General features: G+C 46.2%; 2 protein-coding genes across 9 annotated transcripts in view; one reads left to right on the forward strand and one right to left on the reverse strand.

Annotated features, from left to right (window-relative positions):
• Positions 1 to 242: 242 nt before the first annotated feature.
• On the reverse strand, positions 243 to 21011 carry DRC3 (dynein regulatory complex subunit 3). Of its 4 annotated transcripts, none has more exons than XM_075117573.1 (14): positions 20754 to 21011; positions 19490 to 19549; positions 18921 to 19097; positions 17151 to 17267; positions 14191 to 14357; positions 13171 to 13317; positions 12709 to 12828; positions 10780 to 10895; positions 9088 to 9259; positions 6137 to 6265; positions 4884 to 4954; positions 3800 to 3923; positions 794 to 925; positions 243 to 535 (listed from the first exon to the last, which is right to left on the reverse strand). In XM_075117573.1, exons 3-14 carry the CDS (start codon positions 19078 to 19080, stop codon positions 368 to 370), a joined length of 1623 nt encoding a protein of 540 aa, XP_074973674.1. In that variant the 5' UTR covers positions 19081 to 19097; positions 19490 to 19549; positions 20754 to 21011; the 3' UTR covers positions 243 to 367. The 4 variants fall into 4 exon arrangements, with proteins under 4 accessions (XP_074973674.1, XP_074973673.1, XP_074973672.1 ...); XM_075117572.1 differs by having other exon boundaries at positions 6137 to 6268; positions 20772 to 21008; XM_075117571.1 differs by having other exon boundaries at positions 6137 to 6268; positions 20754 to 21008.
• A 415-nt stretch (positions 21012 to 21426) lies between these two features.
• The window catches only part of TOM1L2 (target of myb1 like 2 membrane trafficking protein), a 67209-nt gene continuing 63623 nt past the window's right edge, over positions 21427 to 25012 (forward strand). For 3 of the 5 annotated variants that reach the window (XM_048867683.2, XM_048867684.2, XM_048867685.2), the window contains exon 1: positions 21427 to 21571. In XM_048867683.2, the coding sequence (XP_048723640.1) occupies positions 21520 to 21571 (52 nt within the window). In that variant the 5' untranslated portion in view covers positions 21427 to 21519. Of the gene's footprint in view, positions 21572 to 22460; positions 22532 to 22635; positions 22730 to 25012 lie in introns of those variants that run through there. The other 2 variants (XM_075117576.1, XM_075117575.1) reach the window with 2 other exon arrangements.

The raw sequence follows: 25012 nt of genomic DNA on the forward strand, positions 1-25012 counted from the left end.
CTTCCTGGGCCAGAAACCCACGATTGTTAGGGAGGCGGCGGTTAGGCCAATGGAGAATGTTCTCTTCCCCATCACAGCCTCGTGCCAGCTGCTGCATGACTCCTAACACTGCCTTCCAGGCATGGCCTGGTGTTGGAGAATCGCAGCTCAATCAGGGACCCAGCTGTTTGTGAGCTGGCTTTGATTTGCACCATAAGTCTCAGAGGGCTTTAAAGCAAAATTCTCAGCTCCTCTTTAAGAACTTTTCCAAACTAAACTGGTATTTTTATTTGCATATGATTTGGGGGGGGGGGGGGGGAGGTTCACACCCCAGGATGAAACATCCCCAATCAGTGAGTATTTACATGGGGGCTGTCAGAAATGGTGATTAACAGGTGCGCCTCACCAAGGCCTGTGTCCTAACAGGGGAGCCACTGTTGGCCTCCTCCATTTGTTCCAGGCTTTCCATGTTGTCCAGCTCCTCCTGCAGGTGGTCAATGTATTGATTAATCTCTCTCACACGGTTGCGGTTTCTGCTGATCTCGTTCTTGTGAACCTAAGGAGAGTGCAATCAGACTGTGGGTCCTTGGGCTTATTTCAAATCTTCAGTCACCTGTGGTAGCCAAAGGGCCCAGAAGAAAGTTAGGAGATACCTCCCCCAGCCCTTCTGACTCCCTGCTACATTGGCTGGATCCTTGTGCCTCTCTGCCCGCTGCGCTAGGAAGAAGCTGCAGGCCCGTATGCTTTCATTGCCTTGCTGCTTGTCTTTTCCCTGAACAGGGTTTTGCTCCCCAAGCCGCAGGGGTTTCCTTACCTCCTCAATCACCGAAGAGGACCAGCTATTGGCTTTGGTGATGATGTCATCCTCTCTGTTATCGATCTTCAGCAGGTGGATATCGTGGGAGGCGTTCACTGCGTTGACGATGGTGTCTTTGTCCACAAAAAGCTAGGGAGTGAAATTGACTGAGCGATGGGAGATGTGGATTTTACATATAAATGCAGCAAAAGCAGCAGGTCTCTGAACTAGATGTGGTTCAGTGCAGCACTTGGTAGCACCATCAGAGAAGAAAATAAAAGCTGTCTCTGGTACATCTCATGCTTTACCTGTTCAAAGCCCTGTACAAACTTAGCCTCACTACAGCCTTGTGTAAGGACTATTTTACAGATATGGAAACTGAGGCAGTACTGAAGTAACTTGCCAAAGGCTGCATAGCAAGCTGGTGCTGGAAGTAAACTCCTAACCCCATGCTTATTCCTCCAGACTGTGCTGCCTTCCAGCATATGGCAAGCCCATCTCGGCAGCTGTCAGTCCCAGGGAAGGCTGCATATGCTCCAGCAGGTATGGAAAATGGAAAACTGCACTCAGAAGAGGTCGCTTTAACTGGTGTCATGCACTGTGTATCTTTGTTCTGGCACCACAACTTGGAACAGAAGCAGCAGCTTCCCCCTGAGATTTTAAATGGAGAATGGCTTCTATAAACCATAATACTATCCTCCTGCAGCCAAGCCTGCCTGTTAAACCCCTGAAGATTACCTCTCTGTGGAGATGGCCAGGAGTGAGGAAAACTCAGTATGGGGCAATGGTGCAGGCTGCACTCATGGTCCATAAAGCCGGCAGCTGCCCCTGCCCCGGAGGGCTATTTTCTGAACATGTGGCACAAAAGTCACTTATTTCCTTCTGACTTTCCCTCCTTACAGCTGTCACTAGTTCTGGAGAAATAATTACCGCAGCCTGTCACACCTGGTAGGCAGGGCACCAGCTCAGAGAATCTGCCATGCTAGGCTCTGAGCTGGCAGGGTGTTGGCTCAGAGGGGCCTTGGGCAAGCAGGGCACTGGCTCAAAGGGACACTGACATGCTGTTTTGGATGTGTGAATTTCCGTTACAGAAGCTTCTGTGCTGAGCCAGTCCCTAAAGAGTGATAGTAAAATTGGGACTAGATGTCTCCTATGAAAACATGAGAACCCCATTCACTCCTTAAGCACCTGGAGACATTAGCAGCGATTGGAACGGATCTTAATACAAGTGGTGGAAGCCTGGATCTGTTTATTTTTCAGCTGTAATAGAAATGTTAGCGGAGGAGTACATCTGCTCAGTGCTAAAAATGTGGATTTATTTTTTTGGGGGTGGCGGTAAAGATGGGGCAACCCAGACTGACAAGTGTTAAAACTCTGGGACAGGTCAGGTGTAGTACCCACATTGGGAAGATAGTCGTTACTACTTCAATCCCCACTCCACCAAACCCCCTCGGCTGTAAGAAACTGTCATTTGTTTAATAGCAGTAAAAGGTCCCAGCTAGAGCGACATTAAATGGAGAGCCTTCCCAGGTAAGCTTCCTGAGGGGCCAGAATCCAGAAAACTAAGCAACATCCCACCCTGTCTGTTCATCTGAAAAACAGATCTTGCATCTGCAAACCTCTATGAAGTCTTTGCCCATAATTTTTTTCCTTTAGTTATAAACCTTGGTAAAGAGAGTTGAATAATGTAATTTTCAATGTATACAGTAGCTTTTGTTCTGATAGACTGCAACTTGCATGATGCACTACCTCCATCCACTGCCACTGAAATGCAGCCACCTGGGGCAAAGTGCAATAGCAAGGAAGGGGGAGATTTTGGCTAAGGATACCAGATGTAGCACTGCACTCTTACAAGTGCACCATGGGATCTCTACTATTCCCGTAGACAGGACCTTGGTTTTTGAGGTCTCAGATGAAAGACCGATGTGGAATTCAATGTATCTGCTTCAAAAGGACTGATTGATCTCTGTGGGGGGATGAAACAGTAGGGCCAAATAAAACCCTAACTAAGCAGGTACAGCTCTGCTGACTTTAAAGGAGTGCCAGCCAGGTCACATTTAGCCCACAGGCTCATGGGTTTGGGAAATCTACCAGAAGTGGGAATGGAGTCGCGCACACTGCCCCAAACTCCTGCTGTGTTGGAGGGCTTAGAGATCAGCCCGAGAGAGTCATGCTGACCTGGGAGGGGACAGGGCGAGGCCAGTCAGAATAGACACCCCCCCCCCCCCGCGGGCAGCTTCCAGCAGCAGAGCTCTGGCCAGAACACAAACAGGTCTTCATCCCTGGTGGAAAGCAGTGCCATCACCATCTTCCCTCCCACATACCGGCAGAGCTGCCCTTGCAGGCCCCGGGGTGAAATTTGTCTAGCACAGCTGCTTTATGGGTACAGGTGTAAGAAAAGTCTGGGCTGCAATTTTATGGTCACACACACCATAACTTTTTAACCCACGTGGCACCTTTTTATAATGGCTGCAACTTTGAGTGGTGCTATGACCCTGTGCGCCAGCTCGCAAGGCCCCTCACTCAGCTTTGGCCTGGCTGCCCCTCCGTCATGCTTGCCTTCAAAAGTCAAGGGGTCTCTTCCATGCCACTGCCATGCTTCGGAGGGGAGGCTGCATGCCTTGGAAGGAAGGAGCTGGAGCAAGGGTACGTGCTACTTGTGCAGGTACCCAGAGGGGGTCTTCATTCCTTATCAGGAAAGAAGTTGAGGGGAAGTCTGAGACAAAGCTTGTGAGACCCCAAGGGAGTATCTGCCTAGTGCCATGCTGCTGTCTGACCATGCCAAAACCACAACTTCAGCAAACTTCAGCTACAACCTGTGAACCGACAAACCACAACTTCCTTGCAGCCTTTGGGAGAGGGGTTGAAAGGAAACTACTTCTAGCTTTGGCAAGATAATTCAAAACGATATTGGGTCTCAAACCCAATCCTGATTGGGAACATGCTGAGCTCCCTTCTTCCTCCACACTAGGGATCCCTGCTTCCTAGAAGAGCCTAAGCTGCATACACAACCGGGGGCCTCACCAGTCGAGCATCATCTGGCATCTCCTCATCAAACTCGCTCTTGACTATCTTCTCCAGCGTGTTGATTGCGATCTCCAGCAGTTTCTCGTGGTGATGATTTTCTAGATCCCGGCATTGAGCCATCGTATGGAAGAAGGTTAAGAAACAAAGAACAGTGGCGTTTGACCTGCCTCTGACAGGCTGGACCTGGTGCTGAACATCATCAACATTGACAGAGAATGACGTTCTACATAAACAAGCACTGCTAACCCTAAAAGGGGATTGGTCCACTTCCTGTGAAGCAGGTGACCAGTAAAAACTCTGCTTCCTTGAGTTTGCATTGCAGACCCCCAAAAGGAATTGAGCTGGCTGGTGGAGAAGGTCCCGGAGTGTTCAAAAGCAATCCTTCCCCCTCACTACCCTCATTGTGTTACGTTATCCAGAGCTGACGCTGGGGGCCGTTTGTACAGGAAGTTCAATGAGGCCTTTGGTTGCATGTACAAAACTCCAAACATGACAAGCACTTGCACAGGGCTGAGAGTTGTGTATATAAAAATCATTTCACCTGCCACTGCAATGCAACCACTTCTGAGACGGAAGAGGGCAGCTGTTCTAGAGCACACGGCTGCACAACAATCTAGGACTCAAAGAGGCAGTACAGGAGTTGTTTTAGGTATTTCACCTCTTAAAATGGCAGCAATACACAGTCAGATTTACCAAGAGTTTGCTCAAAAATAGAGGTGGACTTTCAAAGGCACAAAGGGCAGCTAGGAAGGCTAACTCCCATTGACTTTCACTGAGAATTAGGTACCTAACTCTGTAATTTCATTACATCCTCATCACTAAGTTGTGTAGCAGTTCCTGTGTTGTCTTGCTGAGAATATGGCAGAGAAGTATTTGAACAGAGTCTGTATTTCATGAACAAGGAAATGTTCCTAAGAATTAATCAAAGCCTACAACACATTAATAAGCAACAATCTATTTCCACACAGTGAGTGCTGACTTCTGGCCCTTGCACTAATCTTGTGAAGTGAAGCAATACCTTTGCTGTGGGTCACATTTATATTACACAGAGTTCAAGGCCAGTAGACTGCCAAAAGGATATATCCCTTGGACGTTCTCAATAAATGTTGACACCTGGTCAGCAATGTTTCTTTCAAAATCCTTTATTATTTCCTTAACAGGAAAAAGAAAAGGAAAATTTACCAAGTACTCAAACACACACACACCCACACCACCGATCAGAACCAGGGAGGAGTCTAAAATGCAGTATACTTTTGATCTGATCCACCAGTTTTATCAGCACTGCTGGGGACTGAAGGTACCTCAGATAAATTAATTGTGCTGAAGCACCGAAAGGCATGTGCTTTTATGCACTGGTATGCAAATCTCAGGGAAGATTAGACTCAATCCTTTTGGGAAGAGTTGATGGAGCGACGCATTTATAACAGACTCTGGGAAGTTCACTCCATCAAATCACTTCGAACCTTCTATGTACATTATGACTAGAGAACATTTTGTCTCCGATTAGAGACAGGAGTCAAAGTTTCTCATTCTGTTTATGAGGCTGCAGGCTTCTCGCCTTCTTGAAGACTTTGCCATCAGGTGCATAAGTAACAGCTGGGATTATGAGAGCTTTTGTTTAAATCCTGGAAGGTGGGTGCTGCTTCTTGCTGCCTCTCTCAAAAACGGGATAGTCTCTTAGAGCTTCTGCTTTCCCTAACATTCCTAATAAAAGGTTTAAAATATTCCAGTGCCTCAAACAGGGCATGTGAAAAGCACCTCTGATATTTCTGCAAAATCTGTCGGTAACCATTGAAATAAATAAATTAGCCCCCTCCCCATCCCAGATTTGCTAAGCATCCGGTTTGAACTCCACTACAAGCTACCACAGTCATGCTCCCAGTGGGGTGCTCAGGAAAGTGGACTAACTTGGTGTTGGGGCATGAGTGTAATTTTTCGGTCATAGCAATGATCCCTTTGAAAGGATCACACCCCTAGAACCTTGAAAAAGTGTCTTATACTAGGGGGCAGCTTCCAGAGTCAGGTCCACAACATGGCCCAATAACCTCCCGGATGACCCTTTAGCCAAAGCCGATGCCTTCATCCGCGGGAGCAGCGCGTGAATAGTAAGTTCCAATGCAACATATAAATACACTGGGTCCAATTCTCCGCTGCCTTGCGCTTCGTGTATTCACTCCTGTGCAGAGTGAGAATAAAGCTGGTGTCAGACACTACCCAGAATGATAGAGTTCTACATTCATTCTGCACAAGTGGGACTACGCAAGGGTAAGGCAACAGAGAATCAGCCCCAGTGTTCTCTATCTGAGACTTAGCAGATCTATCCGCTTGCCTTACCTCTAGCTGGTCAACCGTCTGCATTTCCAGGGTCATAAGTGTGTCCGACAGCTGACTGATGTCCTCATTGTACTTTACGAGTTTAAAGTCCGCAATCTCAAAATTACTCATGTTTTGAATGACGTCCAACTGCTAAACATAGAGAGAGACATACAATATCATTTGTGCTCACCATTCCATTGCAATTTAATTAGCTGTTGTTACATATATGAGAAAACTTCTGGCTCACAATTGGCTGAAATGAAATGTAATGGCTTGCTAAGTGGCTGTGGTTTACGTACTCAGAGGTCAGTAATACTGAGGTTCTCTACAATGTTAACCAACAAGATTCCACTGCAGCAAGTTGTGTGAAAATTCTAATGTATTTGCCAGTCAACAAATGACTTTTCCTAGACCTCCTACTTCAACTCACATGTAGAAAGTCCATGTCAAAGGAAAAACTATAAGCCTTCTACAATCCATGGCTACGGGGAAAGACTTCCAATTACTCCTTATTAAGAAATGCAGGTCTAAATCCTGATCCCTTGGAAGTCAAGGAGAATTTTGCCTGACTTCAATGGGCCCAGGATTTTGCACTCGGAAGATATGTAATAGAACATCACAAGTAATGAGTTCTTGTTACACTGAGCGACAATAAATCTTGCTCTTCAAAGTTAAATACTGACATCAGCCTCACAGCGGTCAATAATCTTAATATTGCTGAGCAATGTATATGCTAAGCAAAGGTTATTTTCAAGAAGCGTCTTTGTAATAAATCTCTCCTACTGAAATCTGAGCATTAAAAATATATTTTGAAGGAGCCTAATGCACCTCACAGTTGGAGCCAATAGAAGGGGCTAAAATTAGGCAAGAACCATTGCAAGAGGGCTATGTGTAAATCAAATAAGATTATGCAGACACTGTAATGTTAAAGGGGCATTTCTTTATATAATTTAATCAAGCCAGGAGGCCCCAAGCAATTAAAACCAGGCTCCTGTTAGCAACGCCTGCTGCTTTAGGGCTTTGGCATAATTCTTTGCTCCTTAACCAGCTTCAGAGCAAGCTGAGCTGTCTTGCAGTTCATATAGACCTGTGTGATGGAATTATAGCTAGGCAAATGCAGCCTAGCAATGGTTTATATTTTATCACCTTCTAATCTCCTCCTACCCATTTTTAAACTGGTATTACTAAGCCTGCAAGATCCATTTATCAGCATTTCTGACTGACTGTGACTCCCTCTGTCACCTTGACAAGCTCACTTAGGTCAGAATTTTTCATATGCAACAAGGTGCCTACATTCAGCACCTAAATCCATATCTAAGCTTGTAAGCAGGCAGAGTTCTTATGCTGCTCTGAGAAGCACACAGACATATTGCCTAAAATCCAGACTTATCCCCATTTTGAGTGTGGATTTATTGGTAACTCAAATAAAAATGCTTTTGGGCTGGGACTGTCTTTTTGTTCCATTTGTACAGTACCCAGCACAACGGGGTCGTGAACATATTCCTAAGTGTTCTTCCCCCAAGGTTGTTTTTCCTCCCCCACCGGATTTCCATTCAACACCTCTGAGGCCTCAACCCGACGTATACCCTGACTGGAGTTAAGTCCACTTGCTCGTCTGAGTCGGCGTTAACATACACTGTGCCTGCACACAGGATTCAAGCACTTGGTAACAGAATGACTCAGCATCCTGCCACCTTGTTACAAAGCACCTACATAAAAGCAGCCTGTTTTCAGAGGTGCTGAGCACAGGGGATCATGAGCGGCTTGTTCTGTACAGCTGACAAAGCCCTTTACCAGGGTTTAGCCAAGCTGTTATTTCCATGGACCTCTAGAAACAATAACTGCCCCGCTATTTTAAATGGTTAGAAAGGGATGGAGCTAGAAGCCATGACCTTGCCTTCCCCAGTGATGTGGCTGCAGCTCTCTGGAAAGCAGAGCTGGTTGGAAAATGGTATTTGCTGCCAAATATTCAAACAAAATGAACTTTTTTTTCTGTTTAAAGTTATTTCATGGATTCTTTTTTTACAAAATGAATTGAAACCAAAATGATTTGAATAAATCATTGTTTGCAGTGTCGTTGTAGCCATCTTGGTCCCAGGCTAATGTTAAACGAGACAAGGAGGGTGAGGTAATATCTTTTATTGGACCAACTTCTGTTGGTGACAGACAAGCTTTCGAGGATCCTTGTTGAGAAGAAGAGCTCTGTATAGCTCAAAAGCTTGTCTCTCTCACCAACTGACATTGGTCCAATAAAAGATATGTCACCCATCTTGTCTCTTGAATAAATAATGATCATCTTGTCAGGTTTTCCCTTTCCTTCTCCTTTTCCAGTGGAGGCAGAGTATGTGGGTATGGACCAAAAAGCAAAGATAAAATGAAAACTTCTGAATCAAAAATTTTCATTTCAGTTAGTTTCATAAACATTTTCAAAAGAAAAATTTGTGTGACCATTTTCATTTTCTTAAAAAAAAAAAAATCACGCATTTTTTGGTGGAAAAAAATTTCAGTTAAAAATCTTTGACAGCTCTCCTGCCACGCCTTTAAGAAGAACCATTAACATGAAGACTTGTCTGTAGTAGGAAACGACTTAGTGTTATCATTATGTTGAATACACAGAGACAAGGACTGTCATGTTTAAAACCACATCAGCTGGTGTGCTTAGCCCCAGAGGCCAGGTTTAACCACTTCCAGTTGATGTGATTTTAGACACACCAGTCCTTGTTTATACTGAGTGCTAAGTCATGCTCGATATTATGTTAGTTAACACAATGTCAATCCCTCCAGTGTAGACAAGCCCCTAGAAACATATACAGTAAGATCTGGGGCCAGATTCTGATTTCCCTTACCCTAGTGTAAACCTGGAGTCATTAATCTGATCTCAGTGGTGTTACTCCATACATCCCTGAGATCAGAGTCTGGCCTCTGATACACAGAAATCATTTCAAGAAATAAAAACTGTAATCAAATACCCCCTGGTTGTCATTTTCAAAATCTAGGATTATTTTTGTGCCCTGCTGTTGACTGTCCTGTATCGCTTCTTGAAGGCACTCATAGAAGGTTGAGACTTCAGCTTGTCGCTTTTCATGCTCTTTCAGACCATAGGCAAAAAGGTTCTCACAAATTAATACAAATTTACTCTTGTATGTGAAACCAGAGTCAAGGTATATAATCTGTAATAGTTTAAATGAGTCAACACACTAAGCATGGCTGCATGATAATCAACATTGCTCCATTGTATCCAGCTACTACCAACCTAAATGCAAGGCAAAGCATCTTGACGGATAACTCCACTGAGCTGACTGACAGTTGAGGTGCTGAGCTGAGCATTTTTCACCTTGAAGGCTTGGGGCACATCATCTTTTCGCACTGGAGTTTTGCTACCTTAACTGTGTGGAGAGGGCAACATGGTGGGCACAAAAGGAAACTACGTGTGCATTTGTCCCTGACTCTTCTGCCATTCAAGTAGAACAGAGCATCTGACTCTATCTGTCTCCATAGCTGTGAGTACAGTGTTTGTAAAGTTAATAAATCCTGCTCTAGAGCCAAGAGCCAGAGCCCCAAACACACAGATTTGGTAGCACCACAAAGATAATGGCTATTGTGAGGAAGGGTTGCAAGTTGCTTGGCAATGGAATGGTTTATTCCAAAGTCTATTATATTTAGTCTCTGATGAACTTTCCTGACAACTGTGTCTAGCAATCATAAGCAAGGTCACATGTGGGGCCTTGCTAATATTCCATTAATCTGAGCTAGAAAAGGAAAGATACAATGATCTGCTTTTTGATCATTGTCCAGGATCAGTGGTAAGAAAAATGTACTAGCCGTAAATGTGTTTGTATTGGTCCTACAGGGTTAGTGTTTCTATCTGGCAGATTTTGAGTTTATAAGATCAAAAGCTTGTTTCTCTGACCAATAGAAGTTGGTCCAATAAAAGATATTACCTCATCCACCTTGTCTCTCTGACATCCTGGGACCGACATGGCTCCCACAACACTGCAGATAACCAGCACGCTGTGAGATATTTGACTTGGATAATTATTATTATATAGTTATATTATATATTATATATATAGTTATAATTATCAAGCCTGATTATTCTTACTGTGCCCTACCACTTCAACAGTAACATGACTTTAGCAATTGCTATCGCACAACTTGCTGCAGATGTAAATTAAATCTCTAGGCCATTTGAAAGGGCGGATGCATTCTGGGCTTTAAGAGACTGCAAATGCCTTGATTTCTAGAGGTTCAGAAGGCATTGGCTTTTAACAGCAAGTCTGATTCAAGTGGAGAAAAAGCAAGATGGTAATCAGAATGATGTGATTGTAAAACTCTGAAATCTCATGACTGTCAGCATTGGAAGCAAGCCTTTTATACAAATGGGATTTCCTAATTTGGGGTTTCCAGTTTGCCAATGGGACAAAGCATTTGTTTTCAGCCCTTGTATTTAATGAAATATCAGACCTTAAAACTGTCAGTGGTCTCACGGTCTAGCAGTATTTTTAAGGCACTGGTCCAAGACTGAATACAGCAAGTCTCCAATCTCAGATCAATATAGCTTTCAGTTCTGCATAAAAAGAACAGATGAAGCATCTCTGTTGATACATGTCCTTGTGAACTGAAGTCATCAGCTTTTATCACTAGATTTTCTAACAGAAGGATATGTCTCCAGCAGGTCAGCCATTCCAGGGAGGTAAGCCAGCCTGGCAGCTTCTGTATCTTCTGCGTACATACTCTCAAATAAGAAGGATCCATTCAGGTACTCGACGTAAGCAGCCTTTGGAGAGAATCAGTACAATAATAAAAAAAACAAAAAAAAAAAAACCCACAAACCAAAAACCCCACAAAGAGCACCAACTTTCTGCAGAACTTACGTAACACCTTGCTTCTTCTTGCAAAGTGCTAAGGAAGGTTCAGTCAAATCAGTCAGGCTGAACGGCCCACTGAAATCAATGGCACCTAAATATCTTTGAGGATCTGGGCTGACATTTTTAACTCTCCAGTTCTGAATGACAGACGCCTCCTGCTATGGAATGTGAAGCTCATAACAATGGACCAGATCATTATTACTATGTAGTGGGGGGAGGTTTTTTAGCTTTCCAAGGAAAACACTATAAAATCATTGATAAGTCCTCTGCTGGAATTAGATTTCAGAGTAACAGCCGTGTTAGTCTGTATTCGCAAAAAGAAAAGGGAGTACTTGTGGCACCTTAGAGACTAACCAATTTATTTGAGCATAAGCTTTCGTGAGCTACAGCTCACTTCATCGGATGCATACTGTGGAAAGTGTAGAAGAAGATCTTTTTATACACACAAAGCATGAAAAAAATACCTCCCCCCACCCCACTCTCCTGCTGGTAATAGCTTATCTAAAGTGATCACTCTCCTTACTATGTGTATGATAATCAAGTTGGGCCATTTCCATCATACACATAGTAAGGAGAGTGTCACTTTAGATAAGCTATTACCAGCAGGAGAGTGGGGTGGGGGGGGAGGTATTTTTTTCATGCTTTGTGTGTATAAAAAGATCTTTTTCTACACTTTCCACAGTATGCATCCGATGAAGTGAGCTGTAGCTCACGAAAGCTTATGCTCAAATAAATTGGTTAGTCTCTAAGGTGCCACAAGTACTCCTTTTCTTCTGGAATTAGACAGTGTCTCCTTCACCAAACAATGTGACAGAGCAGTTCAACTCCACTTCGTGGTCCTGCAATGTGCTATCTAAGCTACTCAGGCATAAACGGGACAGATTTTATGAGGCCCTATGCAAAGGAAGACATGAAGGGCTCCATGCAGGTTCCTCAGCACCTATGACCTTTCCTCCCTGATCCTATCTCCATGTATTCGGCACTCCTCCATGTCAATTTTAATGCACAGGGATCTATGTCATTGTAGGGGTTGCACAGGCCTCCAACAGCCACCCCGTGGAAGTGCTCCTCTGATCACCATCTGCTCCTTGCTCTGTCCATGTGCTTTGAGGGGGGAGCAATGCTGATGCCAAGCAGAGTGCGTGGAACAAGCAAGTGGTGTGGAAACAAACCTGCAGCACTGCCATATTGCCAGCAGATGAATGGAGGCAGGAGAGCACCACTCAGATAGCCTGAGGGTAGCTGAGGGCACCACTCTGCTCTATCCCATTCTCGCTACATACCTTGACAGTTTCCCCATTGGGATCTTGCAATCACTCGTAAGATTAAATTAATACTGCAATATTATCCATTCATTAAGTCTGAAGGGGGAAAATCACTGCACTGTGAATAATGCTAACAGCTCCATCAGATCGGATATGGTGTTAATCTAGCATGAGGCTGACAAGAAACCAAACTATGATTTACTCTGGAGCTTCCCTAGGGCCGTCATGTAGGTTTCGTTGTTCAGCCCAATGAATTATGTTCCTCCATATCATGCGTATGACATAGCAGCTTCAGTTTTCATTCAAAAGGTGAGATTTACAGACCTCAGAGATTAACACTGACTGTATTTTTATCTCAATCAATGTTAACCTCCCATTAAATCTTCTAACAGGTAAAAGAGAAGCCGTCTGGTTTCTTTGCAGTGCGGTAACAGACAGTCAGCCCCAGAGAACGTACCTTGTGGTGCTCCAACTCTTTCTGCTTAGCCTGCTCTTCCACCAGGTTAGCCAGGGCCTGAGCTTCCCCTTGCTTTAGCTCATCAATGGCATACTGATATTTTATTTCTGCAAGTTCTCGCTAGGAAATACAAACAAAGAAAACAATTGGGGTAGATTACCCTGTCTCCTAATAAATCTGGGTCAGATACAGCTCTCTGTGTAATGTACATCCAGACTGCTGTTGCTTTCCTATGTTAGGTGTAACTACGTCCTGTGCATATTAAAAATCAGTCCCAGGGAGGACATTTCTGATGGCTCTTATTTGTCCAGGTAGTATTTCAGTAAGACAGCAACTGAAAAAAGAATTACTCTAACCCTTTGAATGCTGGTATATTCCCAGAGTGCCAGCAAGATGAATGCTTTGGAAAGTGTGTGTCTAGTCTCCAAATGGTTAAATAAAGGGGAAGGTGGAAATACTTACTGTGTTGTCATCCAGAAGCCTGAAGTCCAAGTACACCAGATCTGGAAGGTGAGCGGCAATAAACATTGAATATTGTTCATTTTCGCAGACAGGGTTCCCAGTGAGATTCAATGTGCGTAGGTTTTTAAACTTCCGGAGATAGACCACCTGTGCCAAAAGAAAGGAGATGCTGCATTCCCGCACGCCATGGGAACAACAAGCAGCAATGCCTTGAAATTCATGACATTTATCATCTCCATCCTAGTTCAGGACCTTGCTCACATCTCCATCCTTCAGAAAGAGCTGGCACAACACACTGACTGAATGTCTAAGCACAGTTACAGGTTTAAAGCAGTAGCTTCTAGCACAGTGTTGAACCATTTTATTTGAGAAAGAAACCACTTTCTATATGGTTCTTATATATACAGTATAACTCTTATTGTGGACACACAATCTGTGGGCTTAGTGATGCAGCCTTTATATGGATGGATGATAAGCTTCCAGGGGTCTCAGACTAGTAAAACTGCCCTCCATAAAGGCCCAAGCATAACATCAAAGCACCCAAAATAAATCTTTGCCTCTGTTTTCTATTCACATAAGCTATTTCCCCTTTTTCAATTCCACTGGAGTCAACAGGAGTTTTGCCATTGATATCAATCGTAGCAAGATCTGACCCAATGAGTGAATAATCCAAAAATGGGAAAAGGTAGCTGAAATAAGTATTTCCTACTTGAATATCTTACTAGAACCTTACTTTAGACTATACAGAAAATGACACTTTCATGGAGAAGTCGCCCCTCTAAAAAGGTGTTCCGATTCAGTGACAGGTGGCAATATAAGAATAACAGAGAGATAGAGGATATATATGTGGATATATCTGGGGAGAAAGGGATGGATGGACGGATAATGGATATATCTGGGGAGAAAGGGATGGATGGACAATGGGTATATATGGGGATGGAGGGAGGGGAAGACGGATATATGGATAGATAGATTAGAAAGGAAGGAAGGAAACACTGGCAAAAACAATGGGATTCTTACATTTTCCAAAGCAGTTAGATTATTGTTTCCTATAGAGAAGACCTGTAGTTCTTGTAGCGTGTCCAGATTCTCAATCTTAGATATTCTATTATTGTAGAGGCTCAAGTCCTGCAGTTTAATCAGAGCTTCCAGACCTTCAATGACTTCAATATTGTTGAAGGACAAATCTAGGGGAAAAAAAAAAAAAGAAGTCAAGCAAATTGTTTGATCTTCAACTAAATATCATTGCTTGGGGCCTGCAGTTCAGTTTGTACCTTTCATCTAATATATATATTAAGTGTTTTCCCTGGCAGTGATCAGTATTGCTGATGAAGCCCTAAGAAAGGCTCTGCATAAAACCACCACTCTTTTGGCAAAGAAGGAATAGATGCAACTTTTTGTACCACTTGTCCATGCAACTCTTAAATCAGACAGAGGAATCACTGAAGTCCTTCTCTACCCAGAAGCTGTGTGCATGACCAGCACGTGGCTCCTACCTCTTAGTGACACAGAGAGCAAGAGATGTAGAGAAGAAATCCATCTACGACTCTTATGGAAGCGCATAGCACAGGGGAACAGGTTAGGAAATGCCTAAAGAGATGCAATTCACAAGAAAATTTCTGCAACAAATTTGATAGCACCAGCTAGCTTTCTTTCCCTTAGACTGTTACCTGCATCACAAAGCCATCAGCGTAGTGGTGATGCATCTTGGGCCAACTCCTGCTCTCAGTTCATGCAACCCCAATAAAATCAGTGGAGATACACCAGGGAAGAGTTTGCCCATTGTTGCTATTTGACTCATGGATACTTTCACTCATCTTATTCTTCAAGAACATCCCATTCAGCACCTAAATTTATATAAAGATCTAGAGTAAAAATTTCAAGTGTATAAGTGGTTTAGGAGCCTACTTCCCATTTTCAACAGACTTAGACAATTGGGAGCCTACATCCCATTGACTTTCAATGAGACTTTGGCTCCGAAGTGCCTGAATCACTTTTGAAATTGGGACTTAGGCTCCTAAGTCAGTTAAGCATTTTTGAAAATGACACCCTAAGATGAGACTTCCTAAGTCAGAAGATAGACAGAGATTCTTCAGGCAGCTTTGAAAATCTCAGTCCCCCCCGACAATGTTTTCTTAAATATATATTTTTAATACTTTAGTGATAAACAAAAAGATTTTATGATATTCATGTCCTCCGACATTTGACAGTCAAATTGAGGGGCACTTCAGAGAGCTGACTATATCCCTGGGGAATGTCTCCCTTAGCAGTGTTTGAGATGGGGCATAACATCCTGTTTTCATTGTGAAGCTGCAGATGGTGAGAGACACTTTTGTTCGGAGTAGAACTGAGCTCCACTGTGTTCAAGTTCCAGCTTCTTAGAGCCGCACGATGACATCATCAGGATGGTTTTTGTTTTATTTCAAAGAGGTCGATATGCCCAAAATAACACTCTTTGGAAAGGTTTCAGAGTAGCAGCCGTGTTAGTCTGTATTTGCAAAAAGAAAAGGAGTACTTGTGGCACCTTAGAGACTAACCAATTTATTTGAGCATAAGCTTTTGTGAGCTACAGCTCACTTGTAGCTCACGAAAGCTTATGCTCAAATAAATTGGTTAGTCTCTAAGGTGCCACAAATACTCCTTTTCTTTTTACTCTTTGGAAATGGATTCCTGATACTAGTAAAGCAGCTAGATCATGAATGGAAGCTAGAGTTCTAGGACGCTACTGGCAGACTCAGAATAGTGGCCAGAGAAGGACAGATTTCTATATCTTAAGAGTTTACTCTCTCTCTATTAATTACTTGGATGCTACCAAATATAACAGGCATATCTGGCAAAATGTCCCCTACCACAATACCAGATTTATCAGGTGCATCCTCCTGAACATACCAGCAAATGACTGAGTCTGGGGTAACAGCAATGAAGGAGGTCCAAACCTCTCCTCACAGTGTCACAGCCTGGAGCGTACATTCAAGCAAAACACGCGTTGATTTACTTCAGTGGGTCTTTGCCTGAACAAGGACTGAGTAAGCAGGGCTGGGCTGAAGGCCATGCTCCAGCTTCACCCTGGCGTACCACCACTGAAATCAACGCAGTAGTGAATCAGGCCCCAAGTCTCTTTGTCATGGGCCTGAGCCAGTGGAGCATCTTGCAACATGAGCTCGCCTAGTCTTACAGCAGTCACATTAATATTTGACTCCAATGGCCCGCTCTGGGGCCTTACATGCCACAAAGTACAAAACAGGCTTTTGTTGGCTCAAACAACAAAGGCGCAGTCAGAGTTCATCCCTGATCAGGCCAGGCTTCTTGGGTTAAGCCAGATGGACCTCCTTCCTCCTCTGTCCCAGTTGCACTCAGAACTAGTCCCTGGAAGCAGCCAGCCCTTTTTATCCCACCTGCTGGGCCCTAATTAGTTTCTGGCTGCTCCCAGTCCTTCTAGCTACTGGAGGTCCGATTTTCACTGGTTCCACCCGCAGCTGATCCCAGGTGGCCTTTCTTAGCAGCTCCTGGAGGTCTAAACTCTGTTTTTTTTCCCCAGGACACTTTCTTTGGGCAGGGTGCACCAAGGTTGCAGGGTCTTCATCTGGAGGCAACAAATACCTGGTACATCCCATCATCTTTTATAACTCTTCCCCGTGCTAGCATGGGGTGATTGTTGCCAGTATCTCCTTCCAAACACCATTACAATAGAATTTAATATCTTGTGTAGGCATTTCAAAGTACAATTCCATTTCATTCTAGAAGTGTAGCATACCCAATCTACAGACACCAATTTGATTTCAACTATCAAGCAAAATACATATAACATATACTAAAAGCTGAGCCATCAATTGACAGTACCACTAACTGCCTTTTTCCAGTTATGACATGGACCTGAATCTGATCTCACTTACACCAGTGTAACTCCACTGATTTTAATGGAATTACTCGTGCTTTACACCAGTACAAGGTGAAGCCAGCCTCATACCCCTAACTCTTACCAAGCCAGATTAGGTGAACCAGAGTATCCAACGCCTCTATCTTCTCAATGATGTTGTTGTCTAGCTGCAGCTTAGTCAGATTCACAAACTGCCATAGGTTATCAATCTTCAAAATATCTAAACACACCAAAAAAAAATACTGCAGTTCACATACCCCAGACTTTAGTTGCAACACACACTATATTGTGCTAGTGACACATGCCCAATATTACCTCTTTGAGCAGATTATGATGGTGCACTGGTGTGTGAAGAGCACCATGGAGACTGCTAAAAGGTCCTTAGGCTAGATGAGGGTTTAGATTGAAACAACTGGAATAACCTCATTGTCTTGCACCACTGCCCACTGCTAATCAGTACTACCAGGAAGTCATTGAAGGGATGCTGACTGCAACACTGCGGTCAAGAGTGGCTTTATGGATTCACTACAAGAAGGCCTTGACCTTCACTTTGATTTCCAACTTAAAGATTGGGGCTTGGAATGAGACAGTACTTTCCTCTGAAGTTGCAGGCTACTGGTGGGTAGTGGCTAATTGTAAACAGCTACCCTATCACATTATAAAGTTACCCTGCATTCTGTAATGCTCTTCACCTGCTGAGGTTATGGAATCATTGCATGAGAACAAAGCGGAACTACTATGAGAATTACAATTCAATTTTTATGCATCATATCGTCTTCTGTCTGGAGTGAAAACAAGAGTTATTGCGTTTTGATTTTTGGAGAAAATTAGATACACGAGGGCAGGCTGATATGGATTACAGCAAAAATTGGGGTCATGGTGATGGAATGCATAGGAAATTCTCATTTCCCTTCTTTTTATACGAGTGGGAGTTGAGATAAAAAGTAGAAATACAAATACAGAAGAGGAAAACCACATAAAAAACACGCTTTAACCTCAAACAAACATGGCATGATTTTTTTTAACGTTAGGCATGCAACTGCATGTGAAAAATGTGCACACAACTGCACACTCCACTTGCAAGCAAATGCATGCACAAATCAGGAAATGGTGTGTGCAAATTACCAGAAGTCATCAATTGCACACACAGTTACCTCATTGGCATGCACACAATCACGATAACTGCATGAACAAACTAAGTGTACATTTTGCTCATCAATTTATTTTAATTTTTGTGTATTAATTTACTGCTGGTTTGACAGTACTAGGGACCAAATTCCTATATCCACACAGTAATGGGGCACACTTCTCCCACACCACCTCTAGAATGTACCTAAACCTGCAATGGGAAGGGCAAGTGGGTAATTCAGTCTCCTTCACCAATTAAATCCTTGGCCTCTTGCTGAGCCCTTCAACAAAGCTGTCAATCAGTACCAATTGTGGTGATGGGATATTATTTTAATATAGATGCTCATCCACTCTGAACTAGACTGTGTCCACCATAAGCTACCAGAGTACCATCAGATGAGGACAACTTGTGGTCACGAGAAACTTAGGTTGGATTTGATTTGGCCTACCACAACAGGGCCAAGCTTGGTTGTGGCCATTAGGTGCCACCACAAGATAAATATTAAATCATAATAGTAATAATTAATAATAACAGAGCTGAGAAGCTTTATAGCCCATTACCATTCAGCTAAACCATCCAGCCCCTAATATTGTAACTATTTCATATGGCTACAGCTAAAAATGTAAATTTAGTCCCTTATTATTTACATGACAAATTCCAGGCTAGTCATGATTATTTAATGACCAGTTTGTCACTTCAAACATACTACTATTATCTTTTAATTTAAAAAAATCTGATACTTACTTCTAAAATCAAGCTGTAGCTCTAAGACATCTTTGTAATCAATGCCTTCCCTTTTGGCAAGCTGTCCTAATTCCTCTTGGGGCCCTTGCTCTTCCACAGCTTTTTGAAGCAGCTCTTCATCAATCACATTTGGCTCTATGGTATCGTATAACCGACTCATTTTCACACGAAACAGGCCTTCAAGAGCAGAACAAACAGTATCAGACAGTTACCTTTTTCAATGTGTTCACTGAACTGCATGCAGTATACAAAGAAACAATAGCACAGTGGGATATTCTGAGAGCCCAATCCTGCACCAATCAACTCAGACTTATTAGACTTTACTGAACAGCTACCCAGTGCAGGGCCAGAAGATTGTCAAACTCATGGGCCTAATCATGATACCATGTAGAAACCCTGCATCGAGTTTAAGGAGAAATTTCCATGCAGAAGAACTGCAACGTTGGGCACAATGGTCTCCCCACAAACATCAGTGAGCAGTTGCAACAGACTTCCATCGGAGCAGAAGAGGGCCCATCCCACTACAAGGTTCCGTGGGTGAAATTCATCCTAGTGGAGAGGGCACGTACCAGGCTCTGCGTTGGGCCTCCACACAGGTGAATTTTACGTCCGAATAAGACTCGACGTACCTGTCAAGAGACGGTAGAACGTGCATGTGAGAATTACCAGTAACAGGTTTCTAAACTTTAAACGCCCATCTGACGCGGCAAATTCCGGCCTCACTCAGACTGGGGGAGGGGGAAGGAAATCTACACACGCGCGCGTGAGACTAGCCTGCCCCCCAGCCACCCGCCCAATTGCCACCCATCCTGCCATGCAACCATCCACTCACTTGCCCCCCAGCCACCTGCCCAACTGCCACCCATCCTGCCACGCAACCACCCACTCACTTACCCCCCAGCCACCTGCCCAACTGCCACCCATCCTGCCATGCAACCACCCACTCACTTACCCCCCAGCCACCTGCCCAACTGCCACCCATCCTGCCATGCAACCACCCACTCACTTACTCCCCAGCCACCTGCCCAACTGCCACCCATCCTGCCACGCAACCATCCACTCACTTGCCCCCCAGCCACCTGCCCAACTGCCACCCATCCTGCCATGCAACCACCCACTCACTTACCCCCCAGCCACCTGCCCAACTGCCACCCATCCTGCCATGCAACCACCCACTCACTTGCCCCCCAGCCACCTGCCCAACTGCCACCCATCCTGCCACGCAACCACCCACTCACTTACTCCCCAGCCACCTGCCCAACTGCCACCCATCCTGCCACGCAACCATCCACTCACTTGCCCCCCAGCCACCTGCCCAACTGCCACCCATCCTGCCATGCAACCACCCACTCACTTGCCCCCCAGCCACCTGCCCAACTGCCACCCATCCTGCCATGCAACCACCCACTCACTTACCCCCCAGCCACCTGCCCAACTGCCACCCATCCTGCCATGCAACCACCCACTCACTTGCCCCCCAGCCACCTGCCCAACTGCCACCCATCCTGCCACGCAACCACCCACTCACTTACTCCCCAGCCACCTGCCCAACTGCCACCCATCCTGCCACGCAACCATCCACTCACTTGCCCCCCAGCCACCTGCCCAACTGCCACCCATCCTGCCATGCAACCACCCACTCACTTGCCCCCCAGCCACCTGCCCAATTGCCACCCATCCTGCCACGCAACCACCCACTCACTTGCCCCCCAGCCACCTGCCACCCATCCTGCCACGCAACCACCCACTCACTTGCCCCCCGCCACCCGCCCAGCCTATCCCGCAGCCACCTGTCCATTCCGCCTGCCCCACACCCGCCCGCCCATCACCCACCCAGCCTGCCACTGCCACCTCCCTAGAAGCTCGGCCCGCTCGCCAGCCAGCCGGAGCCCAAGATGCCCAGCAGGCAGAGGGCGCAGAAGCTGGCGAAGGCGGCCACGCGATCCCCCGGGCACCCAGCCCCCGGGACGCTCGGGGGCCCGGCCAGCTCGCCCCACACCGTGGGCACTAGCGCTCGCTGCTAAGGAAACCCGCGCTGTTGCTAAGCGGAGTCATGTGATCTCAGGCGCTGGGCGACTCTCTCCGTCACGGAACAGACCGCGCCTGCCAATCGCAGCTCAGTTCGGCGGTTCACTTAGGAGAGCGGGTCTGAAGCTTTTACACCAATCAGAACGCAGAGAAGCAGTGTCGGCCAATCAGAACCGGCTCTAGATGTAGACGGGCTGGAGCGTCAGCGGACTCGTGTGGCCGTTGCCCAATAGAATTGGAGGCTTAGCGGAGGGCTGTCCAATGGCGGGTATCGGTAGTGGGTGTTCCTGCCGCTCTTATGTCAGTCAACGTGTGTGTGTGGGGGGGGGGGTGTAACTCTGGGGCGGGGGCGCTGATTGGCGGAGGGGGCGGGGAGGCAGGGCTGCCAGTGATTGGCATGGTCTGCCCCCAATGCAGTCGGGGGAGGTGGGTGCTTTGGCCAGTGGGGGTTCGGCGGGCGGGCCGTTGACGGCGGCGGAGCTCCCGGTTGGTCAGTGAGGGTGCCGGTCAGGGCGAGGAGGAGGCCGCAGCTGGATCGGAGGCCGGGCCGGCTGTTTGTTGTCATCCCAAGATGGAGTTTCTGCTGGGGAATCCGTTCAGCACCCCGGTGGGGCAGAGCCTGGGTGAGGGGGGGCCGGGGCACAGCCGGGCCTGGGGAGGAGGGCGGGGAGCCAGGGGCCGGAGCAGTAAGTGGGGGCAGAGCCCGGCTGGGTGGGGGTAGAGCCCCAGGGGCAAGGGGGGCCGGGGGAGAGGAGGTGGGGGGCTGGGGAATAAGGGGGCGCAGAACCTGGGGGAGGGTGAGAGGGGGCCGGGGGAGTAAGTGGGGGCAGAGCCCGGCTGGGTGGGGGTAGAACCCCAGGGGCAAGGGGGGCCGGGGGAGAGGAGATGGGGGGCTAGGGGGCGGAGAACCTGGGGGAGGGTGAGAGGGGGCCGGGGGAGTAAGTGGGGGCAGAGCCCGGCTGGGTGGGGAACGAGGGGGTAGAGCCCCAGGGGCAAGGGGGGCCGGGGGAGAGGAGATGGGGGGCTAGGGGGCGGAGAACCTGGGGGAGGGTGAGAGGGGGCCGGGGGAGTAAGTGGGGGCAGAGCCCGGCTGGGTGGGGGATGAGGGGGTAGAGCCCCAGGGGCAAGGGGGGCTGGGGGAGAGGAGGTGGGGGGCTGGGGAATAAGGAGGCGCAGAACCTGGGGGAGGGTGAGGGGGGCTGGGGGAGTAAGTAGGGGCAGAGCCAGGCTGGGTGCGGGAGGAGGGGCGTAGAGCTGGGGGACTAAAGGGGGCAGAGCCAAGCTGGGTGGGGGAGGAGAAGACAGAGTCCGGGTGGGGGGGGGGGTAAAGGGGACAGAGCCAGGCTGAATGGGGGAGGAGGGTGGGTAGAGCCCGGAGGGAGGGGGAAAGGGGGCAGAGCCAAGCTGGCTGCGGGTAGGAGAGGACAGAGCCGGGGGGGCTAGAGCTGGGCTGAGGGAGGAGCCATGCCTGTGGCGGAGCTGGGGAGGGGCAGATCCACGTAAATGGGACCCCAGCCAGTGGGGTGAGAATGGACTCAGTAGGGTTAGGCTTGGTGGAGATGGGAGTCCCGCCCCAGAAAAAGGTGGGTGTTGGGGGACCCAAGCCCTGGTGGGATCTTGAGGGCCTGGCACTCTGAGGGTGAGAGCTTGTGGGGTGGGGGGAGGCGCTGGCCAGGTAGGTCTGCAGAGCCCCTGTTGAGGTGAGTGCTGGGATGCTCATGGGCCTGTTCATTGCAGTTGTCCGTGTTTCCCAGGGTTGTCCCCAAGGCATGGTTTGCAAGGTACGGGTGCCTTACTTCACAAACAAAATCCTGCTGAAATCCCCTTTCTCCTTTGGTGTTTCTGTTGACAGCTGAGGTACTGTACTAACAGGGATATAACAGGGCAGGGTACCCTGATGCTGCCGTGGTTCTGCAAAGGGGAACAGAAGTCTCACCTAAGGAACTTGCCCCACTTCAGTGTGTGTTTCTAAGCAACCGGTATTATGGTGTCCCAGGAAGTCAATTCCTTCCTAGACCCAAAAAACCTGTATTTAGGCTGCTGCCTCTTTCCCCTGAATATTTGCTTTGGGGGCTGTATTTTTATATACAGGGAAGGCTGCATAGTTTGGAGGCATAAGCGCAGGCTTAGAAGTCAACAAGTTTCAAGTTTTAATCCTGTCCCTGCTCTTGAATCTCTCTCTCTCTCTTTTTAGACCCTGGGCAGACTATGTATTTATGTGAGAGGTAGCCCAGGGTGTTGCCCCAGCCCTCCTCCCAGTGTGTACACAGGTTTTACTGATGTTTTTAACCTTGGCTAGCTGGGGTCTGGGTTAAAGCCTAGGTTCTACTTTCACTTGGGCTGTGAACTTGCTTACCTTGCAGTGAGGACACAGACTGAGTGCTGATAGTCCTCCAGTGCCTTCCCACAATTCCCCTGTGTGCCCAGTAGGAGAGACACGTTCTTCCACAAGTCACTGGGAAAGAATTCTAGAATGGCTTAGTTTATGGAAGCACAGCACCAGTGAGGGCACAGTAACGTGTGTAACGTGTGTGTGTAACTTTGGTGTGTGCCTGCTCACCCCTGGGCTAGACTAACCCTGGTGCTTAGACCCAGGTGCAGATCTTCAGGGAAAACCTTAGCCTTATCTACTCTGTGTCTCAGTTTCCCCATTTGTAAAATAGGGATAATACTTCTCTACCTTGCCTGGGGGTTGTGTAGATTGTGTGAGTACAAAAATGAAAATACTTTCTAAAGTGGCAGTTCTGGCCACAAAACCAGAAAGTTCCTATACTTTACCTTCCCCCTTCAGCACCCCTTATTAGAACCAAAAGATGTGATCAAACAGATAAGTCTTGCACTGTGCTTTGAAGATCACTGAATTCTGACTTTGGCAGAATACATGTATATCTGTCAAGCCAGCTGTCAATACAAACCTCCCCGAGATTGATTTCTTCTAGATTATGGTATGAAGTGCTGAGGGTTTCTGGATATAATAATGGTGATGACAGTTAAATGTGATCTTAAAGTGGATTTGCTTTGTTGTATTTATCCACCTGATAAGCATCTGCAAGGGCAGCTGTCTGCTTAGCTCCTTGGATAAGGGAGCTACAGGAAAAAATGTTAGAGAAAGGAATAGTGTCTGATCTATTTATTGTCTGATTCATTTAACATCAGTAAGTGATGCAACGGTGCCTTCTTAAGTCTTAGTAATTTTATATAATAAAATCTGTGTTCCAGCCTTCTTTTTCTTCTGCTTCTCCATCTCTTCCTTGTAATAATGCTCAAGGCATTTAAAGCTTCTTCTTAGTTCTTTCATCCCCTTCCTGCCCCTTGTTCTCTTGGAATTAGTAATATACAGTCATTGCCTCTTCAAAGTCTCTTATGACAGCAAAGCTTTGAATGAGCTATGTTTAAATCAGTTATGCAGCTTTAGTGATGTGTACATACTGTAAGATTCTGTTGTATTTTAAGAATTTTCCTCCTCTTTTGGCGGAAGACCTCAGCAGATTTTGTTCTGGAAGAAAAGTTTTGCTGCCTGTCTTATAATTGCCAGGCATGCCTTTCCAAGGTAACAATACAACAAAAGCAAGACTTTCTCCCTTTTTCCGGTGTTCCGCAGTTCTGCTTGAATGAGCTTGTGAGATACAATTATTTGTTTGTTGTATTATTTATATTTCTATTGGTGATTTAAATAAACCCCCATAAATAATTTCGTAGTTCCATTTGAGCATATTGTGTTGAACACCGTGTTGGTGTTTGCAGTCGAGGCCTGATGCTTTCCGTATTAGAGAACTGTAGAAAATTATGGAAGGCCGTAAGCGCATGAAGAATGTGTGTTTTCTCTGCCAGGAAGCAGTGGTGGTTCACATGAAAATTTAATTAGGAGTGTACAGAATGTCTTCAGGTAAATGTCAGGTTTGAAAAAGCAGATTTCAGAGGGGGTTTTGAAGAGCGAGGGGAGCTAATATAAAGCATTTCATCTCTCTGAAACTGGAGCGACCTTTCCAATAAACTGTTGCTTGAAGTATGGTTATGATCAGGAAAATACTATTATTTATTTGGATTACTAGGATGGGACTCTG

The sequence above is a fragment of the Caretta caretta genome, chromosome 10, assembly GCF_965140235.1.
Source record: "Caretta caretta isolate rCarCar2 chromosome 10, rCarCar1.hap1, whole genome shotgun sequence".
In the NCBI taxonomy this organism is placed as follows: Eukaryota; Metazoa; Chordata; order Testudines; family Cheloniidae; genus Caretta; species Caretta caretta.